Below are 20741 nucleotides of genomic sequence, written 5' to 3'. Positions count from 1 at the left end.
CGCTTTGCTGGAGATACATCTTTGCATGATGAATACATCAAGTCGGATTAGCAACACTGTCAGTCACTGCCAATGTGTCGTCAGAGCTCATACGGACAACAAAAATAGATTAATAAACAATATTCACCATCACATCTGCAAGGACAAAAGCATATTTAAACAAACTGAATCACTGCTGTATAGAGGGAACATCAACAGGAAAGGCAGATGAGGATGCTGCAATATCTGGAAGAGTTTTAAGTAAACAGGGACAGGCAGTGCTGGAAAAACGACAAATAAGATAAAAGGAAAATGACGAAGATGCACCATGCTCTAGACATCCTCTTGGCCATATTTTGGCCAAATGGAATCAATACCAGACTCATTGCTGATAAGTTCCTCTGAGGTGAGACTACTTTAGGTCACTCAGTGTCAAGGAGAAACCTTAATTTTGTAATTTGAAGAAAACTTAACTACTTGGTTCTGAGTGTTTCAAACCCAGCCCTTTGTAGGATTATTACTAAGCAAGTCATGTTATTTTCAGGAAATACTGCTGGCCCATGACAGTGACTGGCTAATAAGCCGATTCAGATTCCCTAGAGCAGTACTTTTAGATCTACACACGTGGACAAAATTGTTGGTACCCCTCAGTTAAAGAAGGAAAAACCCACAATTCTCACTGAAATCACTTGAAACTCACAAAAGTAACAATAAATAAAAATTGATTGAAAATTAAATAATCAAAATCAGCCATCACTTTTGAATTGTTGATTAACATAATTATTTAAAAAAACAAACTAATGAAATAGGGCTGGACAAAAATGATGGTACCCATAACTTAATATTTTGTTGCACAACCTTTTGAGGCAATCACTGCAATTCAACGATTTCTGTATTTGTCAATGAGCGTTCTGCAGCTGTCAACAGGTATTTTGGCCCACTCCTCATGAGCAAACCGCTCCAGTTGTCTCAGGTTTGATGGGTGTCTTCTCCAAATGGCATGTTTCAGCTCCTTCCACATATGTTCAATGGGATTCAGATCTGGGCTCATAGAAGGCCACTTTAGAATAGTCCAACGCTTTTCTCTCAGCCATTCTTGGGTGTTTTTGGCTGTGTGTTTTGGATGGTTGTCCTGTTGGAAGACCCATGACCTGCGACTGAGACCAAGCTTTCTGACACTAGGCAGCACATTTCTCTCCAGAATGCCTTGATAGTCTTCAGATTTCATCGTACCTTGCACACTTTCAAGACACCCTGTGCCAGATGCAGCAAAGCAGCCCCAAAACATTACTGAGCCTCCTCCATGTTTCACCGTAGGGACAGTGTTCTTTTCTTCGTATGCTTGGTTTTTGAGTCTATGAACATAGAGTTGATGTGCCTTACCAAAAAGCTCCAGTTTGGTCTCATCTGTCCAAAGGACATTCTCCCAGAAGCTTTGTGGCTTGTCAACATGCATTTTTGCAAATTCCAGTCTGGCTTTTTTATGAGTTTTTTTCAGCAGTGGTGTCCTCCTTGGTCGTCTCCCATGAAGTCCACTTTGGCTCAAACAATGACGAATGGTGCGATCTGACACTGATGTACCTTGGCCTTGGAGTTCACCTTTAATTTCTTTGGAGGTTGCTCTGGGCTCTTTGGATACAATTCCAACGATCCGTCTCTTCAATTTGTCATCAATTTTCCTCTTGCGGCCACATCCAGGGAGGTTGGCTACTGTCCCGTGGGTCTTGAACTTCTGAATAATATGAGCCACTGTTGTCACAGGAACTTCAAGCTGTTTAGAGATGGTCTTATAGCCTTTACCTTTAAGATGTTTGTCTATAATTTTTTTTCGGATGTCCTGGGACAATTCTCTCCTTCGCTTTCTGTTGTCCATGTTCAGTGTGGTACACACCTTTTCACCAAACAGCAGGGTGACTACTTGTCTCCCTTTAAATAGGCAGACTGACTGATTATGAGTTTGGAAACACCTGTGATGTCAACTAAATGACACACCTGAGTTAATCATGTCACTCTGGTCAAATAGTTTTCAATCTTTTACAGAGGTACCATCATTTTTGTCCAGGCCTGTTTCATTAGTTTGTTTTTTTAAATAATTATGTTAATCAACAATTCAAAAGTAATGGCTGTTTTTGATTATTTACTTTTCAATAAATTTTTATTTATTGTTACTTTTGTGAGTTTCAAGTGATTTCAGTGAGAATTGTGGGTTTTTCCTTCTTTAACTGAGGGGTACCAACAATTTTGTCCACGTGTGTATGTGCTGAACTGGGCCGTCTTAGACAGACCCACCCCCCGAAACCATCCCGGTACAGACACAGGAGCTGACGACTCGGGGGTTCTGGCGACACCGGCTCCCTCCAGTGTTAAGTGGCCGACAGGTATGTGTTTTATATGAAGAATATATGAGGTTACATTTGTTGTCTAAATCCTATCTGGGTCTGATATACAGTTAAATGATGTCCTTTAGGTCTGAGATATCACAACCATCCCTCAGCGCAATAATGCCAACTGTTTTGGATGACATTATAAACATGACCAGTCAGTACATCAGGTTTCCTTACACTGTGGGTGAACAGGCCAACATTAAACGGCAATTTGCAGCAATGTCCGGTTTCCCAAATGTAATCAGCGTAACTGACTGCACTCATGTTGCTGTAAGGGCTCCGAGTGAAGATGAATTTGTCTATGTGAACCGAAAAAATGTACATTCAATCAATTTACAAATTATTTGTACATCGGACATGATCATAACAAATTTAGTGGCAGAGTGGCCTGGGTCAACACATGATTCATTCATCCTGATGCACAGCGGTGAAAAGACTGCAGGCCGGCGCTGCGTAAAATGCCGTGGATCAGCAGCTTATTTATATACAGATACATTCATGAGTTACTTTGCATTGACCATTCATGGTAAAATGTGGGTGTGTTGTGGGCGGAATGTGAGGTGGATCCACCTGTGCAATCTTCCAGCTGGAGTGTGATTTATCAAGAAATTGCATGTAGCTGTGCTTACACAGTTTTATAAATCAGATGCTGACAGCAAATAATAACTGTACATCTCTTTAACAGCAACACACAACTTCTACTACTGATATTTATTATTGATGGATTTACCCCCCTCCCGTTGGACGATGTCGCAGGATTGGTATTCGACTTGTCCCTTTGTCTGTCCCCCAGTCGGACATTACAATCTGAACCGATCGGAAAACTTGTCTCGCTCCCCCACCCCCTCCCCGTTGGACATTACAAGCCAAACCGAGTATTTGGATATTCGTCATTAATCGGGGCCGAATATCCGGAGCCCAGAAATTGATATTCAGGCCAGCGTTAGTGAAAAGAAAGTTTAAACTGTGCAAAGTGTAAACATGGCGGCGTGGTTCACCTCCTCCCAAAAACTTCTGCTTCAACAGTACTGTCATGAGAAATATGAAATACTTCAAACTGCTCATATTCCTTTGCAGCACAAATCTGGAAGATAAATTCTGACTTTGATTTCTGCTGTCAAAGAGGAATGTTTGCTAGTTGGTACGCCCTACAGCCGAGTACTGCACGGGAACACGTTTGGGGGGAAAAACTGGAGAATGAACCAGAATGCGACAGCAACTTTTGATGACGTATGTATCACCTGTTAAGGGAACATTTACTTAAAGGGAAACATGACTGATTAATCAGTTCCACAACAGGCTGACAACTTGAAAACTAGTGTTGGTTGACAGATAAACTGATACTGAAATGAAGATCAGTTACATATTACAGAAAAAGTCTCTATTCTTTGTTCAGACTAATAGTTAACCCTCCTCATAACTCTCATAGTAACAGTAAAATCAGTTTATATATGTAAAAGCCTGTTCTCATTAAAAAACTAAAGCATGATGTGCAAATGTCACTTCAACATTCTTCAAAGCTATTATATATCCTCCATATTCTACATAAAGCTCAATTGGGAAGATAATAAAGCTTCAAAAGTGACAACAGATGAAGGATTTCTGGCTTTTCACCAACATCCAAAGTTGACAGAGAAAAGCACTGGAGTTCATTCATGTTGGTTTGACAGCAAAGTTAAAGCTGCTGACTAGAATAGAAATTAATGTCTTTATTGTCATTGTACATGTACAACGAAAGTTAAGCAGACCTTTTCAAGCACAACGCAGCAAAATGCATCAAGTCAGAGGCATGTACAAAAATAAATAAGTAAAAAAAAGTGTTTCTGAATCACAGTATAAAACATTATTTAAAAGAGAAGAAAAGATTCTCAAAAGAAGAAAAGAAAAACACAACAAACCACACAAGAAGACAGTTGACACTGCACATTTCAGTGTATTTGCAGCTTTTGATGATCTTCTGGTTGGTGGTGATGACCCTCTGAATCGCTTTCCTCTCTGGGCCGTGTTCAAACCACACACAGATACAGCAGGTCAGCATGCTGTCTGTGGAGCAGCAGTAGAGGGACACAAGAACTTTTTGTGTGAGGTTGTTCTTCCTGAGAACTTCACTCAGAAAGTAAAGTCTCTGCTGTGCCGTTTTAACTGTTACTGTTGTGTTGGTGCTTCAGTCAGGTCGTCCTCCATGCACACACCCAGGAGCCAGAAGTCTGAGACCCTCTCCCTGCTGATGTCAAGGGGTTGAATGTCTGTTTTATTCTTCCTAAAGTCTGTAATCAGCTCTATATATAGGTCTGTAAAAGTCACATTGGTCAAAAATAATAATAAAAAAAAAAAACAGCAAACAGATGTCCATCAAAGGTTACATCGTAAACAACAAAATTATTAAAGAACAACAATGAAAATGTATAAATGACGTTAAACCACAAAAGCTTCAGATCTGATCAGTAGTTTGTCTCATTCATTCACTGAAACGCTGACCCACTTTCAGCAGTTTTTTTCACACTTTGACACTTGAGGCTGTTTGAATGACAATATTTCATCCATCCATCCTCTATACACCGCTTTGTCCTCATTAGGGTCATGGGGGGTGCTGGAGCCTATCCCAGCTGACTCGGGTGAAGGCAGGGGACACCCTGGACAGGTCACCAGTCTGTCACAGGGCTACATATACAGACAGACAATCACACTCGCATTCACACCTACGGACAATTTAGAGTCATCAATTAACCTCAGCATATTTTTGGACTGTGGGAGGAAGCCGGAGTACACAGAGAAAACCCACACATGCACAGGGAGAACATGCAAACTCCATGCAGAAAGATCCCTGGAAAGCCAGGACTCGAACCAGGGATCTTCTTGCTGTAAGGTGAAAGTGCTAACCACTAGACCACAATATTTCAGAAGTTACTAAAAATTAAAGCTGCCATGAAAAGTCCCGTCTTTGAGCTCACATCAACAAAAATATGATAATAAAAAAATCAACTAGTGATATTTTCTGAACCCCGTGTAGCTGCATGTAACAATAATACTAAACACCCAGAATTCTTAATGTAATACTGAATACAGTCATGACTAAATACAGAGATCTGCTGGGATAATGACATGTTTCACATTCAACGTTTTAGGCATTTCTTCTCCATGTGGTGTTAAAATATTCAGACTAACATTCATCAGAACAGTCAAACCTCAGAGTTGCAGACTGAAGTTCTTCTGACTGAGGTTTAACTGTGTTCTTCAGGTTTTCAAGACTTTCTTCACTTTGGGGTGTCCCTGTATTTTTATCTCCTTGTCTTTGTGCATTTATATCTTTGAGTCAAACACATCTGGAAACAAAATGAAACAGAATTTAGCACCAAAAACACTCAAAAGTACAAAACAGTTCATTATTTATTCAGCTTTAGTATAAAAGAAACATAAACCTTAACTTCAATCATGATTCCTTCATGTGATTTTCTGTTTTCTCTTCATTTCAGTGACTTTAATGTTTTCATTTCATGGATGCTGTTGAACTCTGACTGAGATCATCTTAGCTGATACAACAAACCATGTTGTAGAAAATAAGTGGTGGAAATGTTCCTGAAACATCCCAGAATACTGACTTGATGACAACAGTTTTCTCCTTTAACATGTTCCCTCATTCACTGTAGTTCACACAGAGCAGCACACAAGTTTAACACACAACATTTACTTACGTTGTTTCTTCACTGCTTGATGTTCTTGTGTTGTTTTCTTGTTGATCTGAGAAATGTTCAGAAAACATCATCACAAACAACAAACAAGAAATAAATTTCAAAGTGAAGGAAGAACATCTTCTTACCTTTTTTCTTTTTCCAGAACAGAAACAGACCGACTGCTGCTGCTGCAACTGAAACAGCTCCAACCACTCCACCTCCAACAATGATTGAACTCCCTGAAATATAAAAAGATTCAGTTAATTTTCTGTCTCTGGAAGCTTCATGATGGAGTTTTGTGATCTTTGATGTCTGCAGGTCAAACACATCTTCCAGATAATCAGAGGAACTTTTGCTGTTTTACCTCCACTGATCTTCACAGAGGTGTCACTTATCAGCGTCTCCTCTGCATTACTGAGTTGGCAGGTGTAGATTCCCTCCTGCTCTGAAGATAAGTCCTGCAGTGTGATGTCTCCTGACTCTGACACATCCTTCACCTGCTGCCTCCACTCCTCTGAGACTGTGGAGCTGCCATCAGTCCTGCTCTGCTTCACCATCATCTGACTGTGGTTGAATCTCCAAAGCAGGTGAGAGAAGGAAAAGTTGGAGGCAGCGCAGGTGATGATTGTTTCACTTGTTGATCCACTGATAGGAGCTGAAATGATGGAAGACAAAAAGACAAGAATGAAGCAAGTCAATAATGTGTGAGTGGATTGTTGAGATGAGATGTTTTCCTCACTGAGTTTCCTCCAAGCAGCTCTCCTCCTGTTTGTTGGAGTGCTGACGGTGCAGCTGTAGACCAGATGAGTACGACTGTGTGAGAGGATCAGAGAACTACTGATGCTGTAAAGCTGCTCTTCATTCTGCTGGACTGTGGTTGTGTTGTGGAGGTTGATGTTGGATGGAGGTGTGGTGGACCAGGTGAGCTCAGGTTGAGGGTAGATCCCCTCTGAGCTGCAGGTCATCCTGTTTTCTACCTGCTGGATGTTGACATCATGGACTGGAGCTGGAAAAGAGGAGATGCACAGATAGTTACTGATATCCATCCATTTTCTGTTGACCACTGTATCACAGGAGGACTGGAGTTTATCAGCTGATGGATCATCAGTCCATCAGTGGACCAACACAGAGATGATCAAACACATTCACACCTACAGTCAATCTAGAATCATTCATTAACCTCAGCAGGAAGCTGAAGCACCAGATGAAAACATGAAACTTTACACAGAAAGAACCAACACCCAGATGACAGTTCTGACCAGGTCACCTCTGTCCAAGTTACTAATATTCTGAGTGGAAAGGAACTTTAAGTTGAATGAACTATGTGATGAAACTGTTCCTACATTTAGAAAACCATTGAACAGAAAGAAAACAAATGATATTTCTGTATTCTCCTACCATAAACTTTTAGGTTGATAAATGAATCCTTGTTTCTGTTAATGGTGCTGATGAAACACTGATATCTTCCTTCATCCTGAACCTTCACTCCTGTCAGCTGCAGTGAGGCATTTCCTCTGGAGATCTGGTCCTTGATCAGTGACGTCCTGTTTCTGAACATCTGGTGCTGATATCCAAGCTGGTCTTGGTTGTTGTAGTACGAATGGACACGAAGGTGTCCTTTTGTCAAATGAAACCAGTGGATGATGATGTAATCAGCGACCTGGAAGCTGCACGGTAAGATGCATCTGTCCATAAAAACACAGGACACCTCAGTATCTGCAACATCAGGTAAAGACCATGTTAGTGACAGACTCAGACCTGCATCAGAAACACACTTAGATTTAGTTGTTGAGCAGCATTCCTGAATTTTTTATCGCATAAAATATAGATATTTATAAAGATATCTGTAAAATTTAAAAAAAAACTTTCCAAGATAATCTTGTTGGTTTTATAAACCCACTTTTACGACGAATTTTTCAAATATTAAAATTTTATTCTATACTTGATGGAGGAAGTGTTAAAGATAAAAATCATAAACATAAAACTGAATCAGTGCCATGTCATCATGTTGTTGATTCAGTATCTGCAATATTGGACAAGTGGATCAAATGTTCTGATTGTGGCTGAGTTGAAACATGAAAAAATGTTAGAAGTCAACTAATAATATCACAACATTTAGTGATGTCCTTCACACTTTTGTGGTGAATTTATTCTCTTCATCATTCTGGAAACTGATGCAAAGAAAATGATTGTCTTGCTTTGTGTTAAACTGAGAATGAACTAGTCCCAGACCAAAGTCACAGCTGGACTTAGTTAAAATGTGAGTACTTGTACATTTATAGTAACTTCAGGACAGTTGACATTCAAGCATTTCTCCCAGTCAGTAACAGAGCAGCGCACTGAGGTGAAAATGTGACTGAAAACGAAGCTCTACGCCTGTATTCTAAAACACTTTTCTTATTTTCCTTCAGATCTCTGTTCTACTTGGATCAGACTGTCTAGCAGTACTTAAGTTTTGCTTCAGTTACTTTTTTGTTTTTTGTTGTCTTTATTAGACGGCTTAGAAAGGAAATAAAGAGCAGAATGGGGGGAAGACCTTCTTCTCCGTGAGCTGGAATCAAGTCCAGACTGCTGCATCTGGGACTACAGCCTCTATTGATTGGTCACCTGCTCAACCAAAGCTTTCTGAGGAACTATAGGACCTTTGTTTTGTTTGTAAAACTAGAGACACCTGCTCAGTCAGTAACCGTCCAAATGTGATTACAAAAATATGACTACTGACTTGTGCATTATTCGTTTTTTGTTTATTGTCCTTTTCAACTCAGCCATGAATCCAGACTATTTGAACCAATGATGCAGGTTGTGAATGAATGTCATGGTGAGAAATAAAAGAACATTTCAGGCTTTTATTTTAAATATTTCCTGATAAAGTGTCGTTTTACAATGTGTGGAAAAAAACATGCTGGACATGGGTCGACAGGAAATTAGAAAAGTATGTATTTCTGAAATTATTTGATTCATGAAACAAAAAACAGACAAATACCTTTACAAATATCTATTTTATGTGCTACAAAAATTTCAGGAAAACCAGATGACTGAGTGGAAAATGTGTAAAAATTTGGTGATTTGAGACCCAGAAGGTTTTCTGCTCTCAGATGTGACTGATCCCGTCTCTGTGTGGAGGATGAATCATATTTATGAAGCTGAACAAGTTCCTGCTGTTGTAAAACTGTCATTTTATGAACTCCTCTGAGTTTTTCTATCAGTGTCTCAGTCACAGATCAGACTTTTTAAATGGCATCTTGTTTTAACGTCTCAGTTTGTGTCAAAACAACAAATGTTTCATCAAGATGTGCTGGTTTTGTAAAGGAGACAGATTTGTGAAATAAGTGATGTTCAAAGAAAAGTTTATCATGAACTGCTGCTTCCAAAATCAAGTGAAAAAATCTTACAGTGAAGTGAAAGGAGAATTTAAAATGAGCAAAGTTTTTATAATCCTGGTGTCAGCGTTCACTCACCTCCTCTGGAAACAGTCAGCTTCCACAGAAACATCACAAAAAACACACAACTCTTCATGCTGCTCATATTCCTGCACGGTTAATGTTGGAAAACAGATGTGGACAGAAAAGTCTGAGTTTCTGATTCCTGCCATGAAGGAAGATGTTCAGCAGGTGGGAAACTTTTCTGCCTGGATCCTGCAGCAAACTGCTTCAGTTCTATCTCTGAAAACTGAAGAAAAGCAGATATGATCTGAAATTATGATAATTGTTCAGACTGTTGGTTGGTTAAACATCCACACTCTGCCTCTGGGTCAAACACTCGTCCAATCAGCTGCAGGCTGGAAATTTTCTTGTGACAGCCTGAGGTGTTCTATTTCAGATCCTGACACTAAAACTGATTTTTTTTGTCACTAATAGCTCAGTCGTGCTGCAACACGTTTGGAATGAAGTGAAAATAAGGAAGTTCAAGTGCGCTGAGTTGCTGCTGTTTCTGTTGTTAACCTCAGAGTTCCACATAAAGTGACATCTTTGTGGTCGTTTGTGATAAACTGATGCTGACCTGAAAATCTGTGCTTAAATTCGTGTTTTTTAAATTCGTTTTTATCAAGAGACTGCATCATTTCTGACATTTAATGAGCTGTAAAGGTTCTAAGTTTCAGACTTTCCGATATTGTTTAAAGGAGGTAGAAGTTGCTCCACATCAGCATAAATGATGAACACGTTAATGCATCAGTAATAACTTTAGGTCAGTTTTATACATTTTGAAATCATGCAGAGGATAAAAACTGAAAACTGAGAGTAGATGAGAGATTTCTGACTTTTCACCAACATTTATATGAATTTTGTTCACAGACATAATCACAATTTCAGACATTTTTTTTTAACAATCCAAATGCAGAAGTTTGGGACTGAACCATTTTTCATGTTGTTACCTTCATGAAACACAGAAATCTGTGCAGAAATCAGACTAAAAGGTGGAAAATGTCATTTTCAAAGATCTCAAAGAATATTCACCAAAAATTTCAGTAGATTCTGAAGAAGAAAAACAGTTTATGTAGGTTTAAAAGACAGATCTCTAAAGGAAAACTTGGTGATTTTCTGTATTTTTCTTCCAGCCATGAAATGAAAATCAACAAAGAACTGATCCAACAAACCAGTTCTTCATCCACTGCTGTGAAAAACTGTTAAAAACACAAAATGAATCCACAGTGTTGTTGATTCCAGAGGATATGAGCTCTGTAGTTTATTTCCATTCATCTCCACACACTGACAACACTGATCTTTTTCCCTTTAACTCTTTGACTTTCCACACATGGAAATCAATGACTGAGCTTCCAGCGCCCCCTGCAGGACACAGACTGGAAACACGTTCATGATTCACTGCACAGCTTTAATGCAGCAACATGTCAGTTTGGTTTTTACACCATCAGTTCAGTCTTTTACTATTTGATCTCTTTTGGTTTATTTATGAGAATGTCGATGTCATTTTTCTTCACATTTTTACTTTGAAAATACCTTTAATGAAACAGCAGAACTGAAGAAAATCTGAAAGTGAAGCTTGGAGGAAGCAGTAAAGTGACAAAAAAGTTCTCTAATATATTTGTACTTGGTATTTAATAATCATTTATTCCATTATTTCAAATCAAATGTTCAATCAAAAGCAAACTGTCAGTTCTGGTCAGTGTTAGATGAAACTTTATTTACAAAGTTACAAGTTGTCAGCACTGAGTTCTGGATCCTGACGTCACAACAGAAAGCTTCTTATTCATGTTTAACTGCATTGTATGAGCAAACATCAGAGGAATATCAGCTGTAAAATACAAAACCTCAGTATATAAACACATGAGTACTTCACTCTCATATTCACAGTTTTTAACAACCACAGCTTTTCTTTTGGAATTTGATTAGAAGAATCAGAAATACTTGATTGATCCCTGAGGGGAAATTGATGACTGTTTTTTACACATAAATACTCAAACTTAACACAATAAAAGTGTGAAATGTTGACGGTGCCGGTATCAGTCTGTGTACAGCAGATAATCAACATGAACAGTAAATAGATCAGTATTCACAGTTTTCAGCTTGTATTTTTGGAATGAATAAATTGTTTGATTGATGCTCCAAATAATCATCCAGTAAAGTTTAATAGTTTACTTCAACTAAAAAACAAACAGAAAAATGCTTTCACAAAGTTCCTTTACTCTCCATTTTCCTGATTGAATATTAAAATATTCCTTTACCACAGAAAACTGACACATGAAAACAGCTGAATGAAAATAAAATGATGGATGAAATAATCCGTTTTACAAAAACTACCAGTTATTTCATCTCAAATCATAAAATCTTTAAAACAGTTTCTGCTATAGTTACCAGTTATGACAGTTCAATGAAAATAACTTTCTTTTCCTTTTTGTGATCAAGTATTTCCCATGATAAAGGATTTTATAGGTTTTTTATTATTGTGACTTGCAGCTACATGTGGGTCAGAAAATATCATTTCATGACTTCTGTATTATGTAGGATTTCTTAATACATGTTTGTAAGGGTTAAATAGGTTTTCCATCAATTATAACTGTAAGATTATTGATAATGTTTCTCCACCAATATTAATGTAGGATTTATGTTTGCTCAAATGGGGTTCAGGGTTTTATACAGAATTATTACATCGTCTACCTGATATTCGACCAGAGAAGTATTTAGATTAGACAAATATAATAATTAGTTATGAAACACTTCTTGTTGTGCTGTCAAGAAGAGTTTCAGGAATTGTAAGGGGAATTATTTAGCTTGACAGGTTAGGCATAAAATTGAGGTAGCTGGAATCCATACAAGTTAGGGACCAAGATGTGAACAACAAAACAATTGAGGCTTATATTTGTGTACATTTATTAACCTAAACTAAACAACAATGATAACACACATTAAGACGAACAACACAAAACAAATAAGATGGTGAGATGTGAATGATGGGCAAAGGAATTATTGATCTTTGATGAATTGTGTTGTTTAAAAGGTATGGCAAGAGGTTCGCTGTCTGGACTAATGAAGCCAGAAGTCTGCTCCAAGGAACCCTGAAGCCCGTTTACAGAGTGCCAAGGCGGGGTGCCGTCACCGAGGAAGTTCTTCTCCATATGCAGGCTGTCACTGAGCGCACTGCAGAGGAAGCAAGACTGGTGGACTTCATCATCCAGTCAAAGGGAGCTGAGCAGCATTTGTGGTTAAGGTTCCTGTTTTCTCATCATTGCAGACTGACTCAGAAAAGATTCACTTCGGGCCTTTGTTAGTAATATTATCAGTGGACAGAACATTTTTTGGCTGTGTTTTGAAAGAATTCCTGAGTTCCAGAAATTCATTGTTTCTCTACTTTGGGTTGCCCTCAAGATGTACTTGGTGGCAAATGTTCTACCTGGATTCATCAGGAGTCTTGTTGCCAGATGCCTTTCTACCTGGATAGCGAGGAACAACAGGACAAGCTTTTTGGCTTCCTAAAGGCTGGACTGCACAGAACACCAACACAACTGAGCTTCACAGATGCATTGCTGTCACTCTAAACACTTTAAACATAGTAACTGCAAAAGAGATACAAGTTGTAATTCTGTGACAAAAAGCAAGCAAAAGACAAAAGCAAAGTGACAGTTTGTCTGGTAACAACAGTAAACACCAGTTTTTTTCCTGCAATTTTCACAGCAATCAAAGTTCTGTTCGAAACTTTCCACTGGTTTGTTAGTTAGCCTTCCTTTGCAAGGAAGTTATAATGCCGCTAACGCTAACAGGCTGATCTGCAGTCAGTTGGCAGTTTGGTTTAGCTCCCTACTAGACCTGCAAGCATTTTTCCTTTAGCCGCACAAAAACAAAACGTACCTCAAGGTGTTTCTTCATGTTAAAAGTAGAGTCACTGGATGTGTAAACCAGCAGAGGTTCAACTGGACAATAAAGTTCTCTACTCGTTAGCCCTCTGTGATCCTTAAATTTCCAGAAATGCAAACTTTCTTTCACTTTATTTACTTGTATCTTTGTAGCTAAGCTTAATTATGGGAGAGAGACCTAAGGGTTCAACAGGTTTGAGGCCAATCAGAGAAGATATTTTCACCCTAAAAGGTTGTCGTCTTTGGAAAGATGGACTCAGCATTCCTTAGATGGTGTAGGGCACCCGGGTCAGACTTGATGTTTGAAATACTGACCGACAGCTCAGATTTAACTGTCTGTAGTTCTGTTTTGATGTTAAATTTTCATTCAAAGCCGCCAGGAGCTGGGTCTTTAAAATAACCGTCGTCTGGTTACAGAGTGAAAGTAGCAGCTCCTCCTTAAGGTCAGAGGCTGCAGCATCTGAGGGCCTCTTCAAAAGAAGACGTAGTTGATGAAGATGTTCTGGAGCAGAAAGACCAAGCAGCCTGAAGATCTCAGGCAGAGTCTCCCTCAGGTGGGTGTCAACGGTGTTCATGCTCAGGTCTGTGGTAATCCTGTCAAAAAACAAAACAGAAAAAAATGGAGATTATAAATCAACATGTAACCAAAGCACTCTATGTATAACGCCATAGTACAGGATGTAGTTCAGAAAATGTCAAAGTATAGTTTACTTTTCAAGAATAACACAGTATGGCCTGTAGTTCATAGTATAGCATGTCGGCAAAAAAACAACAACAGATTATTATGTGGTTCAAAAAGCGCAAAATGATGGGATGTTGCCTAAAATTGTCATGTATGACGTGGTTCAAAAATGTCACAGTGCTGTATATTGTCAAAATAGTTTGTTATTCAAGAAAACATCAGAGTATAAAATGTGGTCTGAAAAATGCCATAGAATAATAGTTCATTGCACAAGTAAAAGTAGAGTAATTTTTACCAACAAAACTTCCTGAAAAGTTTGGTCAATAAAAAAGCATCATAAACTCTTGATATTTTATGAAGTTTGGAATGTTTACGTTCAAAACTCTTAAACTTGAAGACTGTTTTGATTTCAATTCATCTATGAGCACAGTATTTCACTCCTCATCTGCAGCTAGAAAGGTAAGCACATAAAATACAGCATGCATTATTTCTATCGTTTGCTCTGATAGTTAAAACATTAGCTTCAGGAAAAATCAAAACGTTTATGACTTTTTTCACATGGATTTTTCGATGCTGTGATGACGATGAATTAGAAACTTTTCCAGGAGATCATTATAAGGTCTGTGGTGTGAATGCATCATAAAGCAGTCATTTAATGGAAGGGATCCATTTAATTATTCATTCAATATGTGTGACTTAAAAAGTACGACACATTAAAGAAACCAGGGACAACAGAAGCTTGTAAGTTCAGTCTAATCCATATGAAGTCATTCTGTTATTTAAACTGCACATTTATTCATTTATTCACTCATTTTTTATTTTAAACCCACAATGGTTGTTTTAAAAAATCAAATAGCAACAAAATACAAACATATGACTGTATGAGAAATATATTTAAAATGCTAAAAGGACAAGAATGAACAATAAGAGCAATTAAAAGATTTCAGTTAAGAGGGATAACAGCTAAAAGTGATACAGGAAGTGCTGCTAATTCAACATTTCAGAGTCCAACACACAAGACAGTAAAGGTTAGTATATAAACTATTGTAACTGAAGATCAATAGGATCGATGGGATTTATTCATTTTATTTATTTCTTCTCTGCTCTTTTACTCCATTTGTTTAAAGACTGAGTCAATAAATACTGAATGATTCCTGCAGCTGAGCTCCAGGCTGAAGCCTTTAGAAACACATATGTAGTTTTTCTGGACAGATCAAAGAGAATCCTTGTTTTTCTGGCCTGGAGTTTCTCTGTCAGTTCATGAAAACAGAATAATAAAAGCAGCATGTGAGGATTTATTCACTTCCATCCATTGGTTTTGAAACTATTTGATCGTCGTCCTTAAAAGCCACCGCTGAGAGTTTGGTCCACAGCTAAAATGAAACTTATTTCTAAACTTTAATAAAAGACATGACGTTTTTAGCTTTTTCTAAATCAGACAAGAAGACCGTGTTTATTTGCTTTTGTGTCTTTGCTCAGTGGACAGTCTGAGAAATAGAAGAGACTCAAGGAAACGTCATCATCCTCACTGTGGAGGAACATGTTGGTTAATAATAATATTAATGATAATAGTAATAATAACAATAAATATTTAATGATACATATTACTAGCAATGATAATGTTACCATATTAATAATAATAGTAATAATAATAATAATAACGCAAAACATAGCTATTTAATAATAAATGTTATTAATGATAATGTTACCAATACAATAATAATAACAAATATTGTTAGCAATAATAATGCTAATAATAATATAATAACAATAATAATAATAATAAATATTGTTAGCAATAATAATATAATAATAATAATGATAATAATATGATTACAACTACAAGTACTACTACAACTAAAAATAATGTTAATATAATTAGTAATTTTATCATTACTATTGTTATTACTGACATCACATCATCTTTATTATTATTATTATTAATAATAATAATAATAATAATAATAATAATAGGAGGAGTAATAAAAGCAGTATTAAATTGTATAGGTTTAATAAATATTATATCATCATATTACACTGGTACTACATTATTATTATTATTATTATCATTATTATTATTATTTCCTGTTGGGCTAAAATAAAGAATTCTAATCCTTTCCGCCGTAATTCCCTTTATGGTAAGTTGCAATCTTAATATTTTTATTATTGTTATTGTTGTTGTTGTAATTATTCCTATTAACAATAGTAATACATTAACAAATATTAATTAATAATAATTCGTTTTACATTATATACTACTACTAATACTAACAATAATAATAAGTATTATTATCATCAGTTATTGCTATTTTTATTATAACAATAAGATATTTCTAAATAATAATTAATATAATTAATTTTATAATAATAATAATTACTACTATGATTATAATCATCATCATTATTATTATTAGAGTGTATGTTTAGTATATGAAAAGTATGATAAGTTGAAATATTGTGATGTACACAATTACATTAAAATGTAAATTCAGGTATAAAGTGTCAACGTTCATCTCAGAACCTCTTTCAGGTTATTAAAGGTTCCTCCATCAGCTTAATCTCTGAACAAACGGTTCTTCAGGAGCATCTCAAGCATGAAATGTTCCTTAAATATCCATGAGAGCAGCTGGATTTAAAGAGAAAGTCTCACTAACAGATGGCAAAGTCCAGTAGTATGAAATATTCAGACCCATTTTAAAGATCCTCAACATGTTCCTCTAACCCGCTACATTTAAAATTCTCTCATCTTTCTCTGACAGTTACCAGAGGAAGAATGCTGAGATCACAGATGGATCCACGAATGACTTCTACACCTGAAATGCAACCACACAACAGAGGCAACCTCGCTGTGGCAGGAACCGGTCCTGGAACTCCTCTTTTACCGAGGCTCTTATGTGGCCCCTTTTCCCCTCAAGTCCCCGTCAGGATGACCTCCGTCTTCCCTTCACTTGAGTCCAGGATTGCCTTCAGCCCCTGTTTGCTGGTTCCCATCAGCAACCCAGCAGAGTTCTGGTTCAGACCAGAAGATCCGAACCATCCTCAGTGGTGCTTATGTCCACCACAGATGGTTCCTGTTCATCAGAGCAGCAGCACAAACCTGTAAGGAACAGATACTACATACATACTGTAAATCTACACAATACTGAGAAGAAGTACAGAAATCTTCTATTGTTGCACATTTGTCACACTTAAGTGTTCCAGATCATCAAACTAATATTTTCTGAATATTAGACAGAGATAACCCACAAACCTGTATCACTCTGTGAAAAAGTAATTGCCCCCTGAACCTAATAACTGATTTGGCAGCAACAACTGCAATTAAATGTTTGTTCCAGTTTGTGATCAGTCTTTTCCATCACCATGGAGGAATTCTGCTCCACTCTTCTCTGCAGAATATTTTGAATTCAGTCACATTAGATGGTTTTAGATCATGAACTGTCCTTTTAAGGTCTTGTCACAGAATCTCAATTGGATTCAAGTCCAGACTTTGACTCCAGAACCTTTATTTAGTTCTTTCTGAGCCACTCAAGAGGTGGACTTGCTGGTGGTCTTTGGGTCTTTATCTTGCTGCATAAACCATTAGTGTTGAGCTTTAGGTCATGAACTGATGGTGGATATTCTCCAGGAGGATTTTCTGATAGAGAGCAGAATTCATGGCTCCATCAGTGATGACAAGTCGTCCAGGTCCTCCAACCATCACACTACCACCACCATGTTTCACTGCTGGTATCATGTTCTTCTTGTGGAATGCAGTATTAGCTTCACACCAGATGGAACAGACCCATGTCTTCCAGAAAGTTCCACCTTTGACTCCTCAGTCCACAGGATCTTATCCTAAAGTCTTGGAGCTCATCCAGATATTTTTTGTAAATACCAGATGAACCTTTATGTTCTTTTTGGTCAGTAGTGGTTTGATCCTTCCAACTCTCCCATGGATCCATTTTCTTCCAGAGTCTTCCTTATTGTGGAATCATGTAGACAGACCTTAACTGAGGCCAGTGAGGTCTGCAGATCTTTAGATGTTCCTCTGGGTTCTTCTGTGACCTCCTGGATTAGATGTCGACACTCTCAGAGAAATGTTGGTTGTTGGTCCACTGAATGTTCCTCATCTGTTCTTGAATCTCTTCAGAACGTGGCATCATGTGCTGCTTTTTCAGAGCCTTTATCTACTTCACAATGAAGACAGGTTCTATTTAGTGATGTTTAGGTTCAACAAGCCTGGCAGTAATCATATGTGAGTGTGGATGGAGAAACTGAACCCAACTGATGAATGAATTTGGTCATTTGGTAGATTGGTAGCTAAAGGGGGCAATTACTTTTTCACAATAGGGCAAGATGAAGTGGACAGTGGTTTTCCTTCAGTCCATGAAATCGTCATTTAAAAACTGCATTTTGTGCTTTGTTGGGTTATCTTTGTCTTAGATTAAAATTAGTTTGATGATCTGGAACATTTACGTGTGACAAATAAAATAGAACAAATTTGCAGGGGGGCAAATAGTTTCTCACAGCTCTGTATTGATTGTGTCTGACTTCTTCACAGGCTCTGGAGCACATCTCAACAATACAGCCAGCCGTTAAATCTAACACCAACATCGTGGAGGCAACAGATGACACAAGGTCAGAGGTCAAGAGTTGATCTAAAATGACAACTAAATGAGGATTTTGGCTCATAATTGATATCACAAACTTTGATGCTTCAACATCAGATTATCCAGCTTCGGTTCACGACTAAATACCTGCAAAACATCCACATTTAGTTGTGTTTTCAGACTCTTGATGGCAATGTTCACTCATTTTCCTGTGAAGAAGACTGTAGAGGAAGTTATTGTCATCTTTTTTTAAAACTCTCCATCTTCCTTTACAGGACACCCACAGACTAATGTTATGCCTGTTGAGGTAAAACAACATAAAAAACGGAAAAACAAGAGAAGCAAAAAGGTTTCTCAAGGATCAGTGTTGGATGAAGACCTACTGGCTGAGAAGGCCTTGGAAGAGGTCATGACGATCATGGACTCCCTCTGTCCTGAGGTGCCCAGTTCTATGTTAACATGTAAAACACCAATATTATGTGTCTAATGTCACTCAGAAGGTGATTCCATCTGAAATCACCAATAACCTTGTGATAATTAACCTATAAATCCCTAAACAAACACCTAAGCTTAGACTGGAATCATTAATCATTCTTTAAAATTTGTTCTGCAAAGCTAATGCAGTCAACTTCCTGTTTGCTCTTTACTCAGATCCAAGAAAATGTGGAAGCAAAAGAAACCGAGGAGTGTGGAGAGCCAGAGATAACAAACAAGTCGTTTCTGGAGTATATGGACGAGTTGTGCAGCGACGAAGACTTTGTCGAAAACGTACGTAAACCTAAAGCTAAAACTGGTTTTCAGAATAAAAATGGTAAACCTGTTCCGTTATGGTCGCTTTTATAGTCACGATGATGTGAATTTTTCCATCTTCAGCTGGATTTAACCAACAGTTTAAGAGCATAATTACTCAAATACTGTAGTAAAGAAGAGCTTAAATGTCTCCAAAGATGATTTTGTTTTCTTTCTCTCTTTAACTTTAATATATTCTCTGTGTTTTTGTTTGGGTTGACTTCTAATTCTGGTTTCTTTCTGATGTTGTCATTTTATGCCTCTGTATTTTTTTTTTGATTCACTTCAGCATTTACTATAATTATTATTAACTAAAGCATGACAGGAAAATATACAAAAGTAGATCAGCAAAGAAAAACTTCTACTTGGCATTTATGCATTGAAAGTCAAATAATTTCAGGTTCTAAAGTATTTAAGGTACATTTACTCTCATTTTTACCTTTCTTTCCCTGTTCAGTTCTTTTTATCCAAGCTAATTGAAATATAAAAGTTCATTAAAGTACATTTGCAGCTTGTTTATTGTGTTCCGTCTATTTCCACCAGGTGGACTCATTCCTGAACATCGACTTCCTGGACTCCTTCGAACACGAGGTAGTAACAGGATAAGAGTTTTCTCACTGTTTTGTTGCTTTGCTGTGTTGTGGGAACTGCTCAGATCCTTTATTTTGGTAAAATTACAAATGCAATAATGGAAAAACCCTCATTTCAAGCGGTTTAAAGTAAGAATTTGTACCGCCAATGATTCTGAAATCGTAAAATACGATTAGACGTGACAATGAAATATTCCACTTAAGATTAAAAGCAGAGTAACTGGTGCAGATGGTGATAATTAAATGGCTTTGTGAATTTACTGAGGATACATCAGCTTCAGCTGCTTAATTCTTTTTAAAAGTCTGTGTTTCATGAGTTCCAGACTGTACATTTCTACTAGTAGCACTTGTTTGTTCAATTGTTTTCTCTCAGGGGAGGCAAACACTGAATACAGAGAACCTGGAAGTTCTGAGTCCAAAGTCGACTCAAGTGACGATGGAAACTAAAGCATCAGATTTAAGGTCAGAAAGTGGAAGCTTGAGTCCAATGAAGAGAAAGCGGCAGCGATGTGTGGCTTCAGAAGAGAGACTAAATGAGCCATCGATGGACGAGGTGGGGACGGAAGATGATGCTTTCAGGTCAAGTCCGATGAAAAGGCACAAGGTGGAGAAGAAAAGAGAAGCTAAAGTTACCAAGAAACGAGACAAGGTGGAGAGATGTGGCTGTACTGGACGATAGTCCTCAAGGAGAAGTGAAACAGCGTAAAGAATTCATCGATTTTCCATCATCGGTGGACAAATGAGAGAAACA

General features: G+C 37.6%; 1 protein-coding gene and 3 long non-coding RNA genes across 9 annotated transcripts in view; 2 read left to right on the top strand and 2 right to left on the bottom strand.

Annotated features, from left to right (window-relative positions):
- The window catches only part of LOC127532468 (uncharacterized), a 64431-nt gene extending 58177 nt beyond the window's left edge, over positions 1–6254 (bottom strand). The window contains exon 1 of the long non-coding RNA XR_007939912.1: positions 6056–6254. This is a non-coding gene — a long non-coding RNA (uncharacterized LOC127532468). The remainder of the gene's footprint in view (positions 1–6055) is intronic.
- LOC127532461 (uncharacterized) overlaps positions 1–20741 on the top strand; it is a 295805-nt gene that overhangs the window by 190115 nt on the left and 84949 nt on the right. The window lies entirely within an intron of this gene.
- The window catches only part of LOC127532455 (NUT family member 1-like), a 113703-nt gene that overhangs the window by 92542 nt on the left and 420 nt on the right, over positions 1–20741 (top strand). The window contains exons 1-4 of one of the 6 annotated variants that reach the window (XM_051944177.1): positions 18898–19050; positions 19263–19379; positions 19944–19991; positions 20364–20718. The exons of 3 other annotated variants lie outside the window; for them this stretch is intronic. In XM_051944177.1, the coding sequence (XP_051800137.1) occupies positions 18907–19050; positions 19263–19379; positions 19944–19991; positions 20364–20669 (615 nt within the window). In that variant the 5' untranslated portion in view covers positions 18898–18906 and the 3' untranslated portion in view covers positions 20670–20718. Of the gene's footprint in view, positions 1–18897; positions 19051–19262; positions 19380–19943; positions 19992–20363; positions 20719–20741 lie in introns of those variants that run through there. 2 more of the 6 variants (XM_051944179.1, XM_051944178.1) reach the window with 2 other exon arrangements.
- On the bottom strand, positions 6440–7552 carry LOC127532458 (uncharacterized). The gene is made up of 3 exons (XR_007939900.1): positions 7433–7552; positions 6774–7040; positions 6440–6689 (listed from the first exon to the last, which is right to left on the bottom strand). It is a non-coding gene; the product is annotated as an uncharacterized LOC127532458 (long non-coding RNA).

Source organism: Acanthochromis polyacanthus, chromosome 23, assembly GCF_021347895.1.
Source record: "Acanthochromis polyacanthus isolate Apoly-LR-REF ecotype Palm Island chromosome 23, KAUST_Apoly_ChrSc, whole genome shotgun sequence".
Taxonomy (NCBI): domain Eukaryota; kingdom Metazoa; phylum Chordata; class Actinopteri; family Pomacentridae; genus Acanthochromis; species Acanthochromis polyacanthus.
Note: the sequence above shows the minus strand (reverse complement) of the source record. Positions and strands in the feature narration are given on the sequence as shown.